The 24,025-nt window shown below is 38.9% G+C and overlaps 1 protein-coding gene across 2 annotated transcripts in view; it reads left to right on the top strand.

Moving 5' to 3' along the window:
* Positions 1-24,025, top strand: part of baiap3 (BAI1 associated protein 3) — a 42,145-nt gene that overhangs the window by 4,266 nt on the left and 13,854 nt on the right. For both annotated transcript variants that reach the window (XM_028455906.1, XM_028455907.1), the window contains exons 2-16: positions 7,475-7,617; positions 13,776-13,863; positions 14,923-15,006; positions 15,142-15,249; positions 15,841-15,900; positions 17,148-17,214; positions 17,714-17,927; positions 18,119-18,163; positions 19,192-19,269; positions 21,124-21,229; positions 21,333-21,440; positions 21,535-21,627; positions 23,261-23,364; positions 23,456-23,573; positions 23,748-23,872. In XM_028455906.1, the coding sequence (XP_028311707.1) occupies positions 7,484-7,617; positions 13,776-13,863; positions 14,923-15,006; positions 15,142-15,249; positions 15,841-15,900; positions 17,148-17,214; positions 17,714-17,927; positions 18,119-18,163; positions 19,192-19,269; positions 21,124-21,229; positions 21,333-21,440; positions 21,535-21,627; positions 23,261-23,364; positions 23,456-23,573; positions 23,748-23,872 (1,532 nt within the window). In that variant the 5' untranslated portion in view covers positions 7,475-7,483. The remainder of the gene's footprint in view (positions 1-7,474; positions 7,618-13,775; positions 13,864-14,922; positions 15,007-15,141; positions 15,250-15,840; positions 15,901-17,147; positions 17,215-17,713; positions 17,928-18,118; positions 18,164-19,191; positions 19,270-21,123; positions 21,230-21,332; positions 21,441-21,534; positions 21,628-23,260; positions 23,365-23,455; positions 23,574-23,747; positions 23,873-24,025) is intronic.

Here is a 24,025-nt window from a genome sequence, read left to right as displayed (position 1 = left end):
TGGGTTGAGGAAGACGATGTGAGGGAGTGAGTGAAGGTGGCAATATGGCCGTGATCAGACAGCTAGGGAGGGGCTAGGTTGTGGATGACCTGAAATGCAAAAAGAAGGATTTTTAATTTGTGGTGTTTGATAGGGTGCGAGTGTAGTTCCTGAAAAACTGTGAAATGTTGAAAAGAAGGGGTTTTGTTTGAAGCAGGAGCTTATGGAGGGATCTATGATGAAGACCAAAGAAGTGTGCAATGGAGTAATGCATGTGATTGTGGTGAGAAGGCTGAGCACCAGCATGAAGGTGGTGTAAGGGGGGTTGGGGGTGGATGCAGAGATGTGTTTTATTGCGTAGCTGTAAGTATGTTGGCCAGTTAAGGTTAGGACTCTTAATCTGAGGAGATGGGCAAAAACTTCAATAACTGAGGTAGCACATGCGTCTTCAGGAACCACAGGTGTCACTCCAAGTAATTAACAAGTTTCTGTATTGCCTGTATGGTCTCGGGTGTTAAAGGATGTAGCGCAAACTAAAACAAAGGAGCTGACAGTGTATCAAGGCGATATACATTATTATATCACTCTGAGGTAAGTGTTTTCCTGATATACTGTATGTAATAGTTGAACCGTCAAACTTGAGCACTCTATCTCTCCACTGACTTACATTGACTATCAGTGTTCATTTTGACATACATTTTTGTTTTGGATTTAGTCACAGACTTTTGACTAAAACACAATTTCAGTCAAAATTTAGTCATCAGGACTATTTCAGTTGTATTCTGGTTTAAAGCTGCCGTCCACAACTCTCAGATCCCTCTTTTCCCCTCCTTCCCCGCTGCTCTCTTGCCCTGCCTCCAAACTTTCCAAAGTCCCTCCCTCAGAGGAGCTAACAAGCTAACCTTAGCAACATCACAGTAATATAACATGCACTGTTAAAAGCATTTTACTGCAGCGCTTCTCTTTCTTTATGTGCACACATCATTCTAGCAGCAGCAGCAACAACACAGTGTCACTTACAGCAGCCCAAATGGAGGCTGCTGCGCGCACATGAACAAACACATGCACTACAGAGTTCTAGTTTAACAATTACAAATCAAACATAATGTAAATCACACGGCAGTAATTACCTTTCAAGCAGAAAAATCGCCAATTTTATCTTCTACTCCTCCACACCATACACTGTAAAAAAGACGGCGCTCCAGGGGCGGGGCCTGTGAGCGACAGCTGTCAGACAGTCCATCAAACACAGCTCATCGCTTGTATTGTGTAGAAACTACGATGTTTCATGTCTCATTCAGCGGTAAGTAAACACTAAACTTTATCATTCTATATGTATAAAAACGTGGCTAAAAATTATTTTATCTTTGTCTCCGGTGACGCGATTTGAGTGTGGGTCGAGAACGAGCAAGGAGACAGGGATTGGTTAATAATTTTTCAAAGTTTTTACAGCTGCTACAGAATACGGATTTTCTTAGTTCCTTTTTCAGAGCACATTAAATCTTAATTTCTGTCAGGACATCAAGACAATTTCAACCTAAAACTTAAAAAGTGTATCTGGAAGAAATTGCCGACCCTACCTTCAAGTCAAATTAAGATTTTAGTCTAAATCTGTTTCATATATAGTAGACTACAACATACAGGATAAGAGTTAACGCATTTTTCAAAGATTAAATTACTGTTGATCAACCTGATATGGGATGATATTAATGTTGGTAAATATACACAGACAGATTTGATGTGATGAATGCGTCACAAGTTTTGATTGGATTCCGTCCCATGTGACAAAATTATAGTTTGGTTTTTATTAGTTTATTTAGATATAATATCTTGATATAGTTTTGGTGACAGTTTTGTTTTTTGTTTAACCATAAAAACGTCAATAGTTGATTTCAGAAATAAAGAGAAATAAAGTAAAGAGAAACGTTTTTCAGGACAGGATAAGTATATGTCAAGTTTTCTGTACTTTGGAACAAATATTCTAAGTTTGGTTAAATTCCACAATTTCCTAACATCTTGAGGATACACATTAAAATATTCTGCTTTTAAACCATCTTTGAGGAACGGGGAGAGGACAGACAGAGCAGCACTGAGGGAGTATTTAGGGGTTAAGGGCCTTGCTCAACAGCTCATCAGTGGTGATGATCTGGATGTGGACAAGTCATGACCTTCCCTACCCTGCCTAGTTACCCTTAGTTATTAGTTTAGTCTTGTGGGTGCATTTGCTATTGCTTTTTGAAGATTTTAAAATTCTAGCACATGAATTATTCAAAGCCAGGCATAATGGCTTAGGGTTTTTTTTACAGCAATGCAGATGTATCTGTGTCAGAGATTAGGAGGAAAGCAAGTCGGTCTCAGTATTCAAAGCTAATAGGATCCCAGGATGATTTTGTAATTTTGATGTATCAGATTTTCAGATTTTTGCCTTCTGTGGAGGAAAACCAACATTCCAACAGATTCCTTTTATGGCACCTTAGAAGTGAGACTTGAAACCTTCTGACAGTGAAGAGGTATCGGCAATTCAGTTTAACACACTAAAGTGCAGACACTTCAAGTGGATAACTGATGTCAGCTCTTGGATCGATCGCTCACTCTCCATTGGCTCACCAACGATGAAACTCATACCCTCATTTTATGGCTTTTCCAAAGCTCAGAAGCTGACCGCATGCTGCTCTTCTAAGCACTAAAAGACAACGTGGGCAAATATTGTGTCATTTCTTGATCCATCTGGCATAAGCAATGTTTTTCAAAACAAGCTGATTTCTGTAGTGCCGTTGAAAGAGAGAGCAACAGAAAAATACAGTGACATGACATGGAAAATGGGCTTTAACCCTTTTTTTACAAACCCAAAAAGCTAATTGTCCCCACTCACACTTTTGAGATCATGACTGTACCTTCTGCTGGTTAAAAAAAAAAACCATGTCAGGCTCCTAAAGCTCTTTTTCCACCTCGATGTGCAGACATTGGCTGTCAGTTATTGTGAAAAGCGTCTGATAGTCTCAGTCTGGGTTCTTGTCATCTGAACCTGCTTTTCCATCAATCACATCCTCTCTCTCTTGGATTTTCTGTTGTGTGCTTGCCCAGTTGTGTCATTTTGGTTTTACCCTCAGAGGTTTGTCCCCTTTCACGGATGTGTGCACACACTGACACACTAAAGTCCCTTCATTGTCCAAGGCCAATTCAATGACGATTATGTGAATCAATCAGCTGACTAACTTTGGCTCATCTTTATTTATTTCCTAGAATCGGCAGTCATTAACCGATTAACAACCGTTACCATTAAAGGTATAGTGGACGATTTTCCAGAAGTTTAGAAAAGAAATGCCCTCTGCACATGCAACACACTACCTGCTTCCAAGAGGGAATGCCTACGTGCGCGAGAGCACATGCACAAGCCCAGTTTTCCTTGTGCACAGCTCTGTTTACAAGTTGGAACCGGCATTGCTGATCCAAGTGTACCTTCCAAAAGAACATTTGCACCTTACCCCCTATGACAGACTTGCCACTGGTAAGTGAAAATCGATTTTCAAAAGACCCGGTGCGCAACGGGCACGAGCACGTACAACGTCCTTACGTAAGCATATCACCATAATAATGGACAACTAGGAGGACCAATAGTCTTGATGATCCATCCGGAATTACAAGCCAAAAAAAGATTGTCCACTATACCTTTCAAATTTAAATGTGGTGGTTGGGGGTGTGTATGTGTGTGTGGGCGCGATGCGAGGCCCTGCTCTTTGACATATTATACGCAATCAAGCATGAATAACAATTACACAGTTACAGCTTTTCTAGTTCTAGGGCATAATTCCACTGCAATATGTTTTGGGCAAGTAGAATAAGACACTTTAATAATACTGCAATCCTGCAAGCACAAGGCCTGCAGTCACAAAACTGTCAGATAGTGACAGTCACAGACATCAAAATTACAGTGACAAAATAAAAATAAAAATTCTGTATGGCTGCTGAACGGACACACACCTGTCCTGCAGCGCTGATGAGCAACATCAAGCAAGAAGAGGATTTCTCTCTATTTATCAATTTTACTGTTTTTTTTTTTCAAGAAAATCCAACAAGTCAGCCTAGTGCACAGTCTGTGAACCATAAGACTCGCCTATCTGCTTCAGCTACTGTCAGCTGGGATTCTGAAAGTGGAAACAAAATATGGATCCATCATCCAGATGTCAGTCTATCCCTCACTCCTCCTTGTTTTTTTGTCTGAAACTCTCTCACAGAATAGATATTATGCCTGACAGGAGCCCGACGGAACCAGACAGGTCGGGCCAGGTTCAGACACACATTTTGGTCTGTGTATGTGCGCTTGTTGCCCACTGAGTTGCACACACAACAACCTGTATGACTGTATGCAGCAAGTTGATGTGATAATAGGAGCGCCCACTGCACTAACTTATTGTGGAAGTGAGCGGTAGCTTAGAGAGCTGGAGCTTTTTTTTGGGGGGGATTCTTCTGCTCCCCCACATAGATCGTGCCCTGGTAGCCTATAGCAAAAAGCGTCCCTGGCTACACCACATATTTTGCAAAATACCTCTTCCTCTTTTTGGGTGAAATTGTTCCATACAGAGCTCTGTTTTGCTCACTTCATTGCTGCAAAGGGACCTCCTGTTGCACATTTCTGTACATGTTACGCATGTTGACACGCCCCCATGAGTTGATTGGCATAAGCAGGCTACCTAATATAAATAAAATAATTGATAGTAGTAATCGTTTCTAAGTTTTTGTCATCGGTTAAACGGTTAACCATGAGCATCCCTAGACTGACGACCAGACTAATGTGAAATAAAAGCGCACACAATCTTGCTGTTAAAGTGTTTGGAAAAGTTGTAGTTTAACATAATGACTAAGCACATATTTTCCTGTGAAGGTTAGAATGGTAACGAACCTGTACTCATATAAAAGCACATTTATACCATGCTTTATTTGAGACCCCATATGATCAGTAACATTACTTCTACATCTCACACTGACACATTCCTTCAATGTGACGGAGATGTTACTGAAGCTGTTCTCTCCCCCATGGCAGCAACATGTTTTTAGAGCAGTCTTCCTCATACTGGGTTTTGGGGACCCCTAGGGCTCTGGGAAATGATTTCCTTTGCTCTAATACAACCCTGACACATAAATCCTACCTATATTGGATATCTTTCACAATTCCCTACTTGCGTTACCAATTTTACTCACTGCTTCTCCTGGCATGTGCTCTGTGTGTTTTATTATGAATTTGGTGTTATTATTTAATTAATAGTAATTGATTTGTGGCTCTCAGCCTCCTTTGTTTTTAGTGGGTGGAGCTTAAATGACTCCTGCTAATGGTTTCCAACCTCTGACCTAAAATGCACATTAAACCATGCTGAATTATTGATGTTACTGAAGGAAAATACTGCTAGAACAGAGCATAAAAAGTCCTGCTTAAGTTCAGTGAAGTTTATCAAAGGTTAACGTGAGGTACTTTATAACGCATTCTTTCTTTGTTATTGTTGCTAAAAATGTAGTGCAGTATTTGTTACCTCCGGGCCTGTCAATCCAAATAATGAACAGCTGCTAAGAAGATGGGTGTCTTTGTGTGGCATTTTGTAACCGTGATACCTGCTGTTGATGTGCCTCAGAGCAAAGCATGTCAGCCTACCATCTCTGAGAAACACATTTGATTTTTTTTTTTATTTTTGTACTTAATTTTCAACTGAAGTTACAAAAAGAAGATCCAGATTGTGGAGATCTATTTTTTTCACTTTTTGAGGGGGCTCAATGGTGCAAATGTTAGATATATATTCATTATTTTACTCATAGACAGACTGTCCCTTGCTGTTTAATCGCTGGCAAACTACTGGTACTCTATTTGCACACTGAAACCTTATGCTATTCCATTCCAGTCCTTCATTATATTTTGTGTGTTTTGAACTCATTTTGGTTATAAGATGATGATGATGATGATGATGATGAGGATGCAGTGAAGCTATAAAAGGCTTGTGAGAGTTAGTGCTGTCAATAGATTAGGAACATTGTGCAATTAATTAATTATGCTCTGTGATTATCTAATCTAATGAATCTCTTTTTTAATCTCACCTAAAAATTGCTGAGAAACGCCATCAACTTGAGGTATTTTCATTTAAATTACATTCATGTGGCAGATCAAAACATTGATGTATAACAAAGTGGCTTTATTAAGCCATTTATTGTTTTTAACAGACTTAAACCATTTACATTCCACTGTATGTGAGACGAGACCCAAGGGCTGCTGACACCTTTAGTTTAGACCACCAGGGGAAATATTGATGTGTACTTTAGTCAATCTACAAATAATAGAAAATACAAATGAAATAAAATATCAGGTCCTTATATTGTGCTATAAGCTAGCACATCATAAACAGTAAGAACACCAAACGTGTTTCTCTCCTTCAGATAATATATAATAAATAAAACAGAGCCATAAATCACAGTGCTGTAAATTAGCACATCAAACATAACATTGTTCATCTCAAAATAAAGTACTGTAATCACATCAAGTCTAGTAGTAGTAGTCCCATATCCTCTACCACAGAGAGAAGTCAACTGTCCACTACAATCATTTATCCACTGACTTTGTTCATTTGTCACTCATGGACTTATTCATTTTGGCTCTGAACCCTGTCATCTTGTCCAGTGTGGACTGGCCACTCGGACTAATGTAGTGTCCAAATAGAAGAATAGAAGGACCGTTGTCCATGCTAGCTGCTACATAGTTGGCATTGAGGTGGGAGAGCTCCACTGGAAGGCTGGATTGCCCTGATCCACAAACTCTTTCTTGCACAGTTTGCACACAACTGGGTTTTAGTTTTCCATCAGGTATGTTTTTGTAACTAAAATGAACATGCTCAAAGACTCCTCAGACTCCTCAGCTTCTACTGTTGTAGCCGGTGCATCAGTATTTATGGGTATACCGGGAGCGCATGCAATGGAGAAAGGTTCCGCTCTGTTAAAAAGAAGTAATATATTCTTTCAGTGTGTTAATTTTTCTTGTGATTAATTAATCACAATTAATGTGTTAAAGTGACGCCCCTAACAATTGCGTAATTGCCTGTGGCTACAATTGAGCAAATCCGTGATGACTGAGCTTCAAACACGCCGCACTAGAGTGTGCACTTTTACATGTTTCCTATGGTCCAGTGGTGCTTAAAACTGATTACATGTTTTGATTCCACCTAAACCTTGTTTCAGACACTCGTCTCCAAATTTGGCAATCTTTCATATTATATTACAATGAGGAATTAGCTGATGTTTGATTGAAAGTAATGCTTGCATACAATTTCTTTTTTAGATTACAGAAACAACCTGCACTGGCTCTGTCCATCAATGTGGTGTAGACTGTAGAGCTAAAGTGCTTGGTGTAAAAAAGTGGAGTTTGTGACTTCTCCCCTCAGGCTGACGCTGTCTCTCTAGACTTGGGATGGAGAGGTACTATAGCTTATTGATGTTTGCCCTTTGTCTTCCTTTCTGCCAGTGAGACATCATGACAACACTGCTGGACCTAAAGAGCAGCGTGCTGAGGCAGGTGCAGAGGAGCCAGTCGCTGAGAAGCCGGAGGGAGCCGCCCCCCACAGCCAGCAGCCCCCTCCCACACTGTCCTGACCCTTTACCTCGCAGGTTAGTCACAGGTGTACACACGTCGGCCACACTCCACTTCATGTGATGCAGCTGTGTTTGGATTCAAACTGATGTTAGGCATATGTGGTTTCCACATTTAAACATAAATTCTTCTTCTTCTTTGTTACCTGGTGGTACTTCTTAGATCTAAAAAATCTGTATATTTTCTATATTATTTCCTTTTCTTCTTTTTTTTTCCTTAGGACAAGTGACACTTTGGATAATGAGAAGCCCCTTTAGGAAATTGAAGTGCAGTCAGGGTTGCTCAAATTCATAATGACAGCACTTTGAAATAAAGCAGCCCAGGCATATAAGCAATTATTCTTGTCCATAAGTCATTTGTTTTCCCTGGGCTGTCCTGCGGAGGTCACAGGTCATGCTATCTTGTCAACACACTGTTTTAATTGCTTGGCATCTTTTTCCAGAGTTGTGACTTACCATTCACAGGCTGCCTTTCCTCTAAGGACACATTAAACGCACTATTACATGCACAGGCAGGCTCCACGGGGAACGTTGATGAGGGTCTCTTGTAGCAGTTTTACATCCCATGAGTCTGACGGCCAAGTGTCTCCATTAGCATGACTGTAATGCTGTGCCACAGCACACATCTGCTTTTAGAGCACAGTCTTGTCGCTATGTCATAAAGCATGTTTTGGTAATGCATCTTTTGTATGCACAGATGTGTTTCTTGGAGTTGCTGGTGGAAATGAGATGTCAGCTTGTCTTGGTAACATCTGTAATTAATTGCCTAAAGATACTTAGTTGGTTTTGACCGTATAAGGTAAGAAAACCATATCATAGTTGGTCCATATGTTTTTTTAATTTGGGAATTATGGATGGATCCCATGCACCTTGTTGCCACTCTTTGTATAAACGTGTATTTCCGCCACTGCTGCAGTTGTACAAGGAAATCTAATTTAAGCAAAAGTCATTTGTCTGTCTATTTTACAGTCTTGTTTTTGAAGCTTCATCTGAAGCTCTAAATAATAGTATGAACTGGGGGTTTCTATAGCAACCTAAACACAGGCTGCCACGCAATGTGAACTTTGTGATGTGATGATGCTCATGTCTATTTTTAACATGGACGATAACTTCAACAACAAATGTGGCATTATATACTTGTATTTTCATTTCTGGCACTACAATCCTTGAATAAATCTTATGGACATTCATTAATTTAAATTTGTTTGATTGTAAAATGATTTGGCTTTTCAATGAAGCGTGGATTAAACTGTCACCGTGTATCCTTTCTCATGGCAATCCTCTGGAGCTGTACAGATCCAGGGCACTCATCATTATGGACAGGCCATAGATCTCAGTTATCCATTAAGACTGCCCCTGACCTGTGTGCACCTTAATTTAGGATTTGTAAATCAGACAGGGTAATTGAAGGCTGGTGTTGGTTATACTTGTTGACCCGCGTCAAAACGGGAGCTGTCAAAGCCGAGCCTAATCAGGCAGCAACGTAAAGCCTTCCCTATTATTCTCTGAAGCAAATGCTGCATTCAGCTACATTTTTATTAGATTTGTGGATATGGCAACGCTGAACCAGAATACAACACAACTCTCAGATTGCACATTGACTACATAGTATTATTGTTTGCTTCCTTCACTGCTCTTCACCAGGACTTTCTATACCAAACTTGTCTTCATTATGTTTCTAGTCTTGAGCTTGATGCTCTTTAATATGCTTGACTGCTTATATTTTTAATAATGAACATCTTCACACTCAATCAGAATGACCCTAAACAACACCACAGATGAATCATCAATAGTAGACTTTATTAATAGTCAATAATAGCAATGTTTCTCCATGAGCACAGAGCCAACGTGTGGATAGTTGCCTCAAGAGTGTTAGGACTTTTTCCCTCATTCGGGCAGATCTGTTCCTCAAGGTGATCGAAGCCCTAAAGTCTAGCTTTGAGACCCAAAATCTGCTCCTAGTAACCAGGTATAGCTTGAATGGGTGAAGAGGTTTGTACTTTAAATAGTTCAGAAAATCACAGTATGTCAAAAAGCTTGAAAACATTTGGTGAAAACCAGAATCTCTTCTTAAATAGTTGCCTTTTATTGAAAACCAAAAACTACTAATTTCTTATCAATTCAATTCAATTCAACTTTATTTATATAGCGCTAAATACAACAAAGTCATTTCAAAGTGCTGAACAATAGTTTGCTAGCTGCAAAGGTTGAGCGCACTCCATAATAAACTCTACAACAGGTAAAGTAAATGTTGATACTTTTTTAGGTTTTATGGCTGAGTAGCTTCATTAATACAGAGGAATACTACCAAAAACATCAGTGAGTTTGTCAATTCAGCCTTGCACATACATATTTAAACACAAGCTTTTTAGCATTTGACATAATTATTTGTGTGGAAAGTAAGTTAGGGAGGGAGCATGAAAAGCCTAAACAACACATGATTTTCTTGTTGAATAGAAACCTTTTTCCTGGTCATGTATCTACATCCGTAAGATTTTTAACTTTACATGTTGGTCAGTTCATTCACAAGCATGACTAGAATAAAAGGATCAGTCTTGTGTGTGTCTTACTGCAAGGACTTTAGTCCAAACCTTTGTTTTTTAATTTTAAGCTGAGATCTGTTATTGCACAAAGACAACCGTGATAAGTCAGATTTGAAAAGAATCATGATATTTTATCAGAATGCATGCAGACGTCCAAGGGATTTTCATGCTGGAGACAGCTGTGATGTTTGCTGTATTAATTACTACGTATGCACTGCCATAACGCATTGAAGTTCAAAGTGAGGGGCTGCTGTCAACGTCACACTCTCAATTAGTAATGTCAAATCATCGTCTACAGAGTAAGATGACTTTTGTGTTTATGTTTTTCTGTGGACGCCGTCAGATAATTGAAACATTCGAACTAATTCTGAAAGTACATCAGGATAAATTGACTTTTAAAAAAATGACCCGTTTCCTAGCAACATCAAATCAGTCTGTTATTCCAGGGGTGTGTTTGTACATGTGTTTGTCAGGGAGAGCAGACAGGAAAAGGTCCTTTTGGGTTTGTCGATTTAAGATATATTTATGTGCATCTGCATCATTCAGGCTATACTTTATTTCTGAGGGCCAGATTTTCTCGTAGCGAGGTAATTTAAGGCCAGTGTTAACTTTATTTTTTTCCGTGTCACGCAAGTGGCAAACTTTATATGGTATTTAGTTGCCATGGTAACACCAAACCTGCTCTAAAGCAAGGTTATGTTCGAGGTAAGCGCTCAGCAGGTGTAATAGATTGCCAATACACCAAACAGCACACTTGAAAAATGACCAAAAAAAGGTGTAAAATAGATTAAAACAAGTGCTGGGCCTCAATTAAAGAAGAATATTACTGTAAATAGACCAATAGATTTGTCTTTTGTACTGTCATTTTATAGTGGATTTGGATTTGGAAGGAAAATGGAGTGTAAAACAAACATGAACTAAAAATCATTGGTATGAGGATCATCATTATTTCCTGCTGTTGTAATCTGCTGTATGGATGATTTGGATTATTTGTGAAGTTGTATTTGAGGATAGATAACATCTTCACTATTATTTTCTGCGTACTTTATTATTATTATTAGTCTGTAAATTTTCCGTGGTTAACTTGTGCGATTGTACCAACCAGGGTACCCCAGCGTGCAGAATGCGCAGGACAGTTCTATGCTATGTTTTGGTGTTTTGGAAAGTTTAAACAAAAAAAATGAAAAATATTACCCATTCAAACCTATTGGTTTGTGATGTTATACTTATTCCAAGTGGTATATTAAGGGCTATACTGACTCTGATACTGATTTCAAACGGGCATTCTGACTACCATGGTTATACTGAGGGTTATACTGACTCCGAGAGGTTAAACTGTCTCTGAGGGGTTATACTGACTTTGAGTCAATGCAGTTTGCCCAGTTGTTATTATTCTTTATATTTATTTAGAGTGACTGTCTGCATCCAAAGTACACTGCTCTGCTTCATACAGTGAGTGACTGTATGCTGCACTGCCAACGTCGCTACTTTCCTGTGAATGCACAATAATGCAGACATGAATGCTCAGACTGAGGTAGAGGGTTGATATCTGGATTCATGCTGCTCAAAATGCAGTCTGGATGAGTCATAATAAGCACAGCAGGTAACCAAGAGAAACCCAGGGTGTGCTTATCTTGTTTCTTGGTCGAGGCTTATTAATATAACATAAACTTCCCGAAACACACAATCACAATTTGAAATCTCATATTCCCCAAACAAATGTACAAGCTGACCAACAGACGATGGGACAGATTTCTGGCTACAAGAGCTGTCTGGACGATTGCAGATGGAATTGAGCGTCTCACAGCATGAGCCTCAGCATTAAATAAATCCTATTTATTTGTAGAGTTTGAGTAATGAAATGATCATCTCCAAAAACAAAGCTTCCAATCCCTCAGTCCTCAGCTAAACAGGTTTTATTTCAAGTCATTCACAGATTGGATCTTCTGTTTATTGCTTCTTATGAAATGACAGTAAATCACTTCATCGGGAAATCCAAGTTGGGCCATTTTTTTCATAAAGTAACAACCACACCTGCTAAATCAGAAAGGTTGATTATTCAAAGTTTTTTAATGGAGCACATTTGCTGTGTAACATCGAGTGCTTATCAAGCCATACAACATTAAGGAAAATATGAGTGGTTAGTACCACCAACACACATTTTTCTGAAACCTTAATCATCACCTAATTTATTGTCCTCATATTTTAACTAAAATACATTTCCATTAATCACTCAACAGCATTTACTAAGAAAGAAAAAGTTATTCTAAGAATAAATGTGTTCCCAAAGCAAATTAATAGTCAAAAGGCCCTTCTCATTATATTTGTAACTGAGACGATAAAACAAATGAACATGTTGGAGTTTAAAAACATGCACTGGGGATACACTAAATTGTTGCAAAAAATAAAAGCAGACTTTAAAAAAAAAAAAAAGCAAAAATTGTATGTAAATTTCCAATATTAAATACCTTTAAATTGATAAATGATCCTAGATGACTAATATTCCTGCATATCGTGTAAATCTTTCATATTACCTTTTGTGAGTTACTAATTTAGCTGCAGACTTTGCGGCCCTTGCTAATGATCTTACTAGCACCATAAAACAATTTTTAAGTGTTCTCCTTTTTGGAGCTTGTAGATGATAATTGTAGTTAAAACTTTGTAAATGTTCAAACGGGTATAGATCAAGAGGTGGTTCTCAGGACGTGTATTTGCATTCATTTATAATTTGTGGACGACTGGTGGTCTTGTTTATTCATCAATAAATGTTGTGTACAGAAGGGGATTACCAGATCACATGAGAACAGAAGAAGAGAACAAAACATATAAAATTCACCCTAAGTTGAAACAGAGACACAATCTTTTAGATGAAGGTACCAGCATTATACAAAGAGCTTCCTTGTGTTTGTTCTTTAGATAATTGGTAACCGTGTTGACAAAGAGTCTTAAAAGATCAATCTAAACTAAATGTATTCAGTTTACTGGTTTGATGAATCCGCACCAACTCTCATAGCATGGATGTCAGAGGTTTCTGGAATGGGCTTCCACACCACCACTGTGATGATGGTACTAATAAAGGAGCGTGTCAGCGCCTCTGTGGGCCTTTGTGCATAATGTGATCAGGAGGACTGATTTTGTAAGGACTGGGGGCAAAAACAATGCCTGATCCCTGTTGGCTGCTTCCTGCTTCCATTTCCAGACAGATGGAGAGAAAGGAACCCCTCGAGAGCTTTGGTTTGGAGGAATATGTGGGTATGGACGTGGGATTCAGTGGGGGTAGTGTTGGTGGGGATTCCCACAGTTTTCAGCCAGCCACTTCCTCGCCTGTATCACCATGACAACAGGGACCAATGAGAGTGTGGGGATTCACTGACACCTGGAGAAAAGATGAAAGCATTTGCATTTTGCACACCATCCTGCTCATCAAACTACAGTAGATTACCATGGTTCCCCACCATGGTTTTCTCCCTGCTTAACGCAAGTTGGTGTTTTAATGGCTTGAATTTGCTAAACTGCCTTCGGAGTGTCAAGAAACAGACGTCTGCATGCTTCCACAAATACCTGTGACTTTTTGTTAATTGGGTCACTCCACCACCCCATATTGTTTGTTTGTCTGCTCTGTCATTCTGGCAGGGTTTCCGGGGAGAGCGGGGAGTTCTTTCAGCGCATGAATGCCATCCTGCAGAAACAGGAGAATATGACGCGGGCAGCTCAGGCTGAGGTAACCACCCCCTAGGAGCTTCCACTTATCCGATTCGCACGTAAAGCTTAATTATGTGCAGCAAGAAGGTCTTCAGTGCAGGACCACTGTGATTTCTGCTGAGTGGACAGAAGGACCGGGTTAAACAGGGTGCGCCAAAGACTCCGAGCTCATCTGTGACAAGCTGTCCACCATGGCAGTGTCCATTCCCTCCCACTGCCAGTGATGCTTTATTTATGTGTTTGCTGAGAAAGCTTGATGATTTAATTTTCCAACTGCTCTACACAAACAAATGTTAAACTCCAACTCATCCTCAATCCATGGAAAACATGAACATTATTGCCTAAATTAGATCCTTGCTCTAACAATGTCTGCAATGACTTCAACTACATACTCCTGAACATAAACTCTTTGAAGTATTGGTATTACAACAATTTAAACATGCCTTCAACACCGAAATAAAACATTCTCTCTCTCGGCTGTTAATTTCAGACTTGCGTAGCTAGTACAATTTACTACATACGTAAAGTTTACAATCATACCAATATGTTCGTTTTAGATCTTTGACTCGTTTGGTTTTGCCACACAAGGCACAAAAGTTTGAACAGTTGAGGGAAAAACTATGACATTTTCTTTCCAAAATAAGGAACTACATTTAAAACAATATTTCAGTAAGATATTCACAATGTAAATACTGTATGTAGCCTACTTAGTTTTGCCAACACTTGGTTCTTGCGAATACTGTACAATGTCTAATTTGAAAAAAAATAAATAAATTTAGTTTTATCATGATATAAGAGTTTAAACATTACAATAGATTGCTAAAATTGAAAAATCTTTTCTCCGAGATCAATGTTGCCGTGTTGTAGCACTGTTGTGCTTCCTTTGGTAAAATAAATGGTTCTGCTTTCACCACTCAACAGGAGACGAAAGAAAATAACAGAGGTCACTTTTCTTTCTTTTTTAGCGATGACAATAATGGCTATGACTTTGTATTCTTTCCACTCCAGATTGTACTCAGTAACGGCTTTATTGAAAGGAAGGTTGTGTATGGGCTGAACTGGTTTTGTGCTCTCACAGTGCCAAAGAGGAGCCTGCACAGTGCCACCCCCACAGGAGCAAATGGACCAGGCTTTCATTCCAGACCGCATCAGCAGGACAGAGGTGTGCCAACAAAGACACTTCGTTTTTATCCGAACACAGCATAGCAACATCATGATAACTCTTTTTCCCTACATTATTTTGTGTCGTCAAGGCTGCCATAAGAATACCTAATAAAGGAAGTCTGTTTCTATGCAGCTGGATCTACTTTATGAGGAAGCTGTGTACACAGTTGTCAACCGAGTCGGTGTTCCTTCAGCAGAGCATGTGAAAAGTGATGATGAGCTCTTCGCCTACCTCCTGAAGGTATCTGCCTGTCTGTGTGTGAGTCTGTCTGTTTGATGAGCATGGATGCATCTGAAGAACAGCAGATTGCAATGCTTAAGCTCTAATAAATATTGGTCATGAAAACTGACTATAGCCTCACACAGTATTGTTTGATGTGAGGAGGATGTGCAAATCGGAACAGATGCCTGTGGCTTATAACTGTTTCAACATCAAAGCTGAGTCACAATATGCTTCATTCAGCTGTGTTATTACATTGATATTTTATATCATGAAAACAAAAGGTAACACCTTTGTTAGAAGCGTAACGTCATTCTCCTTGAGGTGCCCACCTCACTGTCAGATGTCAGAAGTTTGGCATTTTGGGCAGTTTTAACCGAAACTGGCCAACTGAGTCACTTTTATCCAATCCAATCCAGTTTATTTGTAGACCACAACAATGTAAAATACCAGTATATAAAAAAACATTTCTAATAATAGCAAGACATCGACTCACACGGTGTTAAAAGCCACAGCAAATAAATGTGTTTTTAAAAGAGATTTAAAAATGGAAACATACTATACTATGAAGCATACGCTTTATTGCATTTGATATGTTTTCTTTATTCCCAGGTTTTTGATATAGGTGAGGAAGAGCATGACATCATTCTTCAAAAAGTACAAGAATCCAAGGTGAGAGAATGTGCACTGTATGATGTAACTAAACAATTTCTGCATATACCACTCCACTCCCTGATGTAAATCTTAATAATGTGTGGTAAAATGTAAATGGTGAGAGAAAAAATATGTACAGTTTTCTGAGCACTATGCCAAGCAATGTATTTAAAGTCCTGGTTTTTGCTAATAACTTTTATTAGGAGATGGGCATTGACGTGGAACCACGTCCTACCCCCATGTAATCTATTTGGGGCTATCCAACGGTTCCAGGGCTGTAAGACTTAAGGGTAATGGGTTACAGCATCCTAAGTTGATGAATGAAACCAAGCTTTACACCAATTATCATGATAAACTGCTGGCTTTCCAATTGTGCAATCCTTAAAAAAAATAATATACTAAATGCCCAGAAACTCAATTTTTTAACCGTACATTGTTAAACATGGCAGACAGAGGCTGGTTCTATCCTCTATCAAACTTTCTATCAAAACTGATCCCCCAGAAAGTTACAAGGAGCATGTTTCAGCTCATTTGAAGTCGATTGGACCCTACTTTGAGTGCTGGTTTTTTAAAAGTCAAATACTATGGGTGCTGGATATTTTGAAAGTCTGACCTCCTAGGTTGTCAGCAGGAGGGTTAAGTGTTAGCTGGGCTTGTGACATTTGTGCAAACTAAGTGAAAAATGTCACCACAAAAAAGAATAAATGTGTGCTTTGCTAAAGTACACAGAATTCAAAATATAAATAAGAATAACTTTTTTTTAAAATTTAGTTACAAGTCAATTATCAATGTTAAGAGATATTTCAAAGAGCGTATAAAAATGATTGAATGACAAATGACACAAGCATTTGATAAGAACTGACAAAGCACTTGGCAGAAAAAATATCCAAAGGTTCAGACGCTTCACTTAGTTGTCAGTTTTAAAACCGCATGTAGTGTTCATTGCCTTTGGCGTCCTCAAAGTGTAAACAGTGCAGAAGTAATTCAGTAAAAGCATGGCCTGGAGAGCCTCAGTGAGGCCAGACTGATCCCTTTGAGTCGTTTTTGTCAGAACTACAAGATATGAATTCAAAAGCCTAACTTTAAAGAGCGTGTAACATAAATGCTCTCGGTAAGTTGTTTTCCCCTTTGATTTCCAAAGCTGATCTAACTTATCTACCTCTATACACACATACATAAATACATGTCACTCATTAATGATTTGTATAGTGGTTTATCCACTCTATATGAATGGAAATGCTTTGATATTGTTTCGTTCCTTACAGCGAGCAAGTTTCTCCTTGAGAATTTCTGTTTTGAAAGCAAAAAATCTGATGGCCAAGGATGCAAACGGTGAGCTTTAAAACCAATTTAATTCTAATGGAAACCATGAGCTGTGTGTGAAGTAACTTTTCCTACATCCCTGTGCACCTAAAAACATTTTTAAGGAGACTCAGTTAGTTTTATGGTCAGGTGTTTCCTCCTTTGTCAGATATGTTTTTTTTCCTAAATCAAAATAAAGCTGTTTAGAATGTTTTGATGCTCTGAATAGCTGTGAGAGTACATACAGGTATATGATATGATATAATATATTTGCGTCATTATTTTCCATGTAAAGTAGCTGCAGTTGACAGTTGGACCATGACATTATGAAATGTTAGTGAAGTGATGCTGCATGCAGTTTGCTTTTACACGCTTTGAATAGAATAAATACAATTTGTCGATTTGAGAATATGTAATGAAACGGTGACATTTGTATGTCATTGGTTATATAATTTAGCTACTGGCTATGATAGCCAACAGTTTCATATGAACTGTGACCACCCTTGCATGCCTCCCTATGACCGCTCAGGATACAGTGACCCCTATTGCATGCTGGGGATCCTGGTGGGCCAGGGCCCCAGGGACCCAGAGGAAAAGAAAGAAAGGAAGTTCAGTTTCAGGAAAAGGAGGGAGAAGCTGGAGAAGCGCTCCAGCACTAAGGAGGTCTTACCTGCAAGCTGTATCCAAGTGACCGAGGTCAAACCTGAAACTCTCAACCCAGTGTGGGACGAGCACTTTGTGTTGTGAGTACCACAGAGACTACACTTGACCTTTGGGTAACTTCTGCATGTTGTGATGTTTCTCACTCAAAAGTCAGGATTTCACTTGTTGTGCGATGCAACACATTTCCACAGTGTGACAAAGCACTGAAGAGTATGATGTCAATGTTAGTCATTAACAGAATTTCCTGCTTTTGTTGTTTCCTTTTTTTTAGTGAGATAGACGACGTTCATAATGACCTTTTACATCTGGACATATGGTAAGGAGGTGTCAGACTGACTGTAGTACAGGGGCCTTTTGACTTGTATTCATTATTAGAGAAAACCTTTAATTTTTCCTTTTGTTTTAGTGAAAATGAGTAAAAAACCACCATAAATCTTTGCTTGTATCATTCTAACAAGCCAAAACAAGTGAATGAACAAGCTTTAATTTAAAATATTTAGTTAGCTCATTTACTTTTATCGTTCCTTTCTGTTTTTACACGTTAAAAATTCAAGTTACAGGCCAGATAAAACTTGTGAGTTGTAGTCTTGGAATATTAGAAAGAAGTAAACAGACAGATTCTACCACCAGTATAAGTATTTGTGTTCTAAATGTTTTTGCTGAGTATCATTGAGGCCAGTTTGATTTTATATCCAGGCATGAATAAGCATTGAATCAGTTATTTTTAACCACTGTGCCTTGGCATGACTACTCCTCCGTGTCAGGAGATTTCTTGTGCCAACTACTGACATTTACTATGTGGTAAGAAGTTTATGACCATGTGTAGAAACGCTGCTGTAAACGATGGAATCAAAAGAGAGAATTTTGGGGTGCCAACATAAATGTAAAGAGTTAATGTGCTAAACCAGATAAATTAGTTGTTTTCAAATTTTCAGAAAACGAGTTTTTGCATGATTTAGTTCAGGTGATGTGAGTGAAATCACAACTTTGATTTGACCCTTAAAACCTGACATAAATCATGATAAATCTTGTTTTTTTTTAATAATTCATAAAAGCAGAGTTATGTGCTTTTGCAAAAATAATTCTTCATGTTTACTTTCTGTTTACATGTAATTTTTCAAAATTGAGTTAGTGCAAGTTTAGCCCATGCTAATGTTTGGGTGAGAGTCCACAAGCCTGATCTACTCAGGTGTAAAGTAAGTAACTAACATGACTACGACTTGATTTCAGCATCAGTGGTTCTTCTTAATAAAGATATCATTCTGATTACTTCCTGTGTTTTTGTTAGAAGAAACGCTGCACATTGTACACAGGATGAGAGGTTTGTTTTCTTTCTTTTTCTAGGGATCATGATGATGATGTATCTGTTGCCGAAGCTTGCAAGAAGCTTAATGAAGTGAGTGGACTTCGAGGAATGGGAAGGTAATAGAGAAACCCGTTGTTCATGTTTTGGTGTAATGTCAACTTTGTTGTGTTGATATATCAGGGCACAGGTCAGCAATGTGCCACTCCAATGGCACTTACGGGACTTCTGCAGTTCCCTTAACGCCCCCTGAGGCTTTTATCAAAAAATATATAAATAAAAGTGTTTTCTCTATAACTGTTACCCTGTTGGTGATCCTTGATGTACAACATCTAGTATTTAGCAGTTACAATGAATAGAAAAACACTGCGTTTTGAAAGGTTTTGAGATTTTGCCTGCACAAATGCAATATTCGATTGTGACTTTGCTGGTGGATTATTAGTTTTTAACCATGCCCCAATTAATGAAACAATTAATAAATGGAGGAATCTTTATTTTATGGACATATCTATTTGTTTTAGTTTTGTTTTACTTATCTACATTCACTGTAGGTCATTGCAGGTTTTTCTTTAGATATTTTTTCAGTAATCGGGGAAGCAAAAATACACGTCCTGGTTTTGTGGATGTCTACTGATGTCATACCTGTAAAATCACCACTGATTTGTTATATAAGTTCTATTTTCTCTTCTAGGCTATATATATATATTTTTTAATTAAATCTGTTTTGAATAGAACATATTGTACATCATTTTATTTTGAAGGCCAAATCTGTTTTTGGTTGAAGACTAATTAATACTCGGCCAGTATGGAAAATAATGGTTGATGCCAACGATTCAGCTTGTAAACTGATGGATGTTTGGGAAACAACACCCTTTCATGACTATATGAGTCAGTAGATCTGCCAATCAAAGTGTCTATATCCTGTGAAATAGGATAGATGCAGCTCTTTATGAATGAAGAGGGTTGACGTAGCTGCGGAGATGTGACACCTCCTCTGCTTGTTAATGTGGTGTTTGTCCTTTGAAAGTCTGCTCCAAAGGAAAGCCTGCTACTGATAAAGCAGCTTGTCTGCACAACAAGCACACACAGAGTCAACAGATTCTGAGAAATAGTAGACATGTTTAATAAAAACCCAAGAATGTCAACTTACGCCAAGGGACAAAGCATCCTAATCCAATTGTGGCAACGTGCAATTTACATTTCAACTAAAGGCGACAAATTAACTTTCACAGCGCAGCGAGATTCCACTCATTGAGCTGTCATTCTATAGAAATTGTAAGTCCCTAAAAAATGAAAGAATAAAGGCAGGCAGAAACTGCAATTTTTTCAATCATTGTACTCAGCTCCAGCTCAAACTGTGCGACTCAATTGCAGGGTCTGAATGATTCATGTTCTCACACTATACGGACCAACACTCTGACTGTTCTACTGTAAGTCCATACTTACAAATTAGAAGAAGAACTCTTAAGCGTTGCCATTAAAACAGAAGAAGAAGAAGAAGAACCCGGAAGTGGAGAGACTCTCGCAAATCTCAGCAAGAAGAGCTTTGAAAAAGAAAAGGCGGCAATGTGATGGACCAGGAACTAGCTGGACAGATGTGGGCAATACGGTCCGTCAAATTTTACAGCGCTCCTATGGTGTTCGCGCATGTGCAGTGTGAGAGTTTGAAGTATGCCGGTCCGTGGCACTGCTTCAACTGTGATACCCTCACGAGGTATACGATTGCTGATCAGGAGATGTTCGTGAGGTGTTATTTGCGTCTCGTGATCCCATGTACACTACACAATGCTCGACACACAATTTAGCAGACTTGGCCCGATCCCAAAAAGTAGACGCACGTGTCAAAAATTGGCTCAATATGGGCCAAAAATCACACAGCGTATGCCCGCGTTAAGGCCAAAACGCCTAATTACCACTCGTTACTTAACAACAAAGAGGCTAAAACATTTTCCCTTTCCATTTTTTTTCACCAGATATTTTAAGCAGATTGCGAAATCGGTGCGTGCCAATGGATCTGCGTCGGCGAGCTCAGAGGAGAACGCAGACGACTTCCTCGGCTGCATCAACATTCCTCTGAATGTAATTGTTTGAAATGAAAGAGTCTCTTTCAACCACATTCAGTCTTCCATGATGTTTTGTCTTCATGAGTAATAATCAGGCTGATTTTTATCCCCCTACATAGGAAATCCCTGTCGGTGGCTACGACACTTGGTTTAAGCTCGAGCCTCGATCAAGTACATCCAAAGTTCAAGGAGAATGTCATCTGATAATGAAGCTTTTCACCAACCAGGTGAAAAAGCTGCTCAAACCAGCAACAATGCAGCCTGGATATCTATGTATGTGCTATAATATTAGCTAAAACTCATCCTTTATTTCATTTGTAGAGAGACACGACTTTGTCAAAGAAGGACACCAACATCTCCATTCACAAGAAAATCTTCAGTCAGATTGTAGAGTACGAGCATGCTAATGTGAAGGTAGGCTTGAGTTAACCTTTTAAAATGTTCGTGTTTTGAAACATTTGACAATGACATATTCTTTTGCCATGACATTTAATTAAGCTACTCCATTTACCCTCTAAGTTGCATAAAATGCAGAGTTTGGTGCATCAATGGTCAGCTTTGTTTCCTCCCTGCCTGTCTGTGTCGATCATGTAAATATTAGGTACATCTATACCAGTCCTTTCTCGCATAGCCATTAGCTCTCCAAGTCTGAAATACAGCAAATCACCTTCCAAAAGTTTTAGGACATTCCAATGAGGACTTTAGGTTGGAAGCCTGTGCTATTAACGGGTTGTCAGTGGTTTGGACAGTGGAAAAGAATCTTAGAAATTTCACTGAGACACAACTTTCTATAAAGTATTTGGCCTGCTTATGGAATAGGTGTTCATTCTAAATGATTATACATATATTATCATCATTATTAATTTTCTAATACTCTATTAAAACATTTAAATCAAATTTAATTTCATTACACTTTACTCAGGAGTGTCATTGCTACTTTTATCTTTAGGTTGCAAAAGTATTATGTATGTGACATTAATGCTTTGTCAGAATCGGTGTGAATGTTATGCACTAACACTGTTCTGGAATTGTTTAGACTAATAAGACCAAAGACATGAGCTGCAACAGCTTGGCTATGATGACAGTGTGCAATTATTCCTGGCTTAGAGTTGGGACTCTTTCAGGATTCTTTTTTTTATTATCAGATTTGAAGTTCAAGTTTTGTACAATGAATGTAGGTGTGAAAACAGCAATGAGGGATTCCAAATTACTCTTCATATGCTTCACAGAAAGTGTTTTCCTTTTTAGCTTGTGCTTCCCTGTGTTTATTTTGGCTTTTGAAAAAGATTATTTATTGTCTTTGCAGCATTGGTGGAGTTTTGTGTACAGGAATGCTTGAAACTGATATAATTATTTAATTATTATTCAACAGGGATTACTTCTGATATGCTAATAGAAAACTAACTTATTGAAAAGAATAATTCAGAATTTCTATTCTGAAAAAAACTTCCTTGATGTTTTGCATTTAAGTAAGATACAATTACAAAAGTTTGACTGAAATTGGATTTCCATTTGACTAGGTCTACCTTTAGTAAGAATGAAATTTAGGTTTGACTTATAAAAAATATAAAATACATGAAAAAAAATCATAATTCCTAGCCTGGAATCCATCCTAATCTCCTTGTCTGTTTAATACGTTTGAGTTCTGGGGGGCTGAGCAGGGCGGGACAAACACACCCAGAGTAACCAATCAAACAAAGAGCAGGCATGATGGCAATAGTGCAACAAGCTAAGAGGAAACAGGCATGGAGTACGGTACAGACTTACGGTAATAAAGAGTGCAACCACAAATGTTTGTTTTGACAGTGCTTGGTGCAGAAGATATGACGTTTTTTTCTGTGCGGCTCTGATTGGCTCGATTTCTTTCCATCCGAGGACATGAGCAGAAACAGTAGCATTATCCACTTTCTGCCAAAAAGTAGGGAAGTGGGTGTGGCTTATCGCCAGGCTACATAACTCTTGCTCCTTCCCGTAATTATCAATTAAACCTCAAGTGCAAAAGCTGCATAGTGTAAATGACATTGTAGTCCTTCATGTGCTAATGTAGAGGGAGCCATACAACTGGAATGGGCAGGTTTCCCCCCCAGCATGGACGGTGCTAACTCACCACGCTGTGCAAACGGATCTCTCACCTCTTCAACAGGCTATTATGTGAGTAATATCGACAGAATTAGATTGATTTAATCACATAGCAAAGCTCCGGCACAAAGAATAGGTATGTTTTTTTCATCTTTTGCTTCAGCCGCTGGCAGTGCTACAGCAGCCACCATCGAAACCAGAGGGTGTGCTACTCCCTGCTGCTGCGCCTCCTGAGGACCATCGATGCAGAGTGGGACCCTCCTGCTGTGCGAGGTGACCTGGTAGGCACTCCATCATCAGCCTCTCTGTTGGAAAAAATAATAGAGCTCGGCTCATTTTGAAAGTCACCTCATTAGCTCAGCTCTTCACTGACATTCATCAAGGTTTTTGGTCCAGCCAAAAATGTCTCACAGCCAATACTAGAAGCTATAACTGAGGGCGCTTCCTGTGTCCAGGAGAGGCAGCTGTCAGACAGCTTCAGGCTGTACACAGAGCATTGCTTGGGCCTGATGAAGAACATGCGTCAGGTTTTTCCCTGCACCAGCGCCGCTGCCATTACACGCTACGAGCTCATGTTGAGGTAAAGCCATTGCATCACGCAATCGCTTGTGCTCTCATAACAACACATTCAATCTTTCACCCCAAACACAATCTACAAGTGCCCTTCATGAAATAAACTGTTCGGGTTCTTCCTTGAACAGGGATATTTTGCTCATTTCTCATCATTCATGGA

Source organism: Gouania willdenowi, chromosome 8, assembly GCF_900634775.1.
Source record: "Gouania willdenowi chromosome 8, fGouWil2.1, whole genome shotgun sequence".
Taxonomy (NCBI): Eukaryota; Metazoa; Chordata; class Actinopteri; order Blenniiformes; family Gobiesocidae; genus Gouania; species Gouania willdenowi.
Note: the sequence above shows the minus strand (reverse complement) of the source record. Positions and strands in the feature narration are given on the sequence as shown.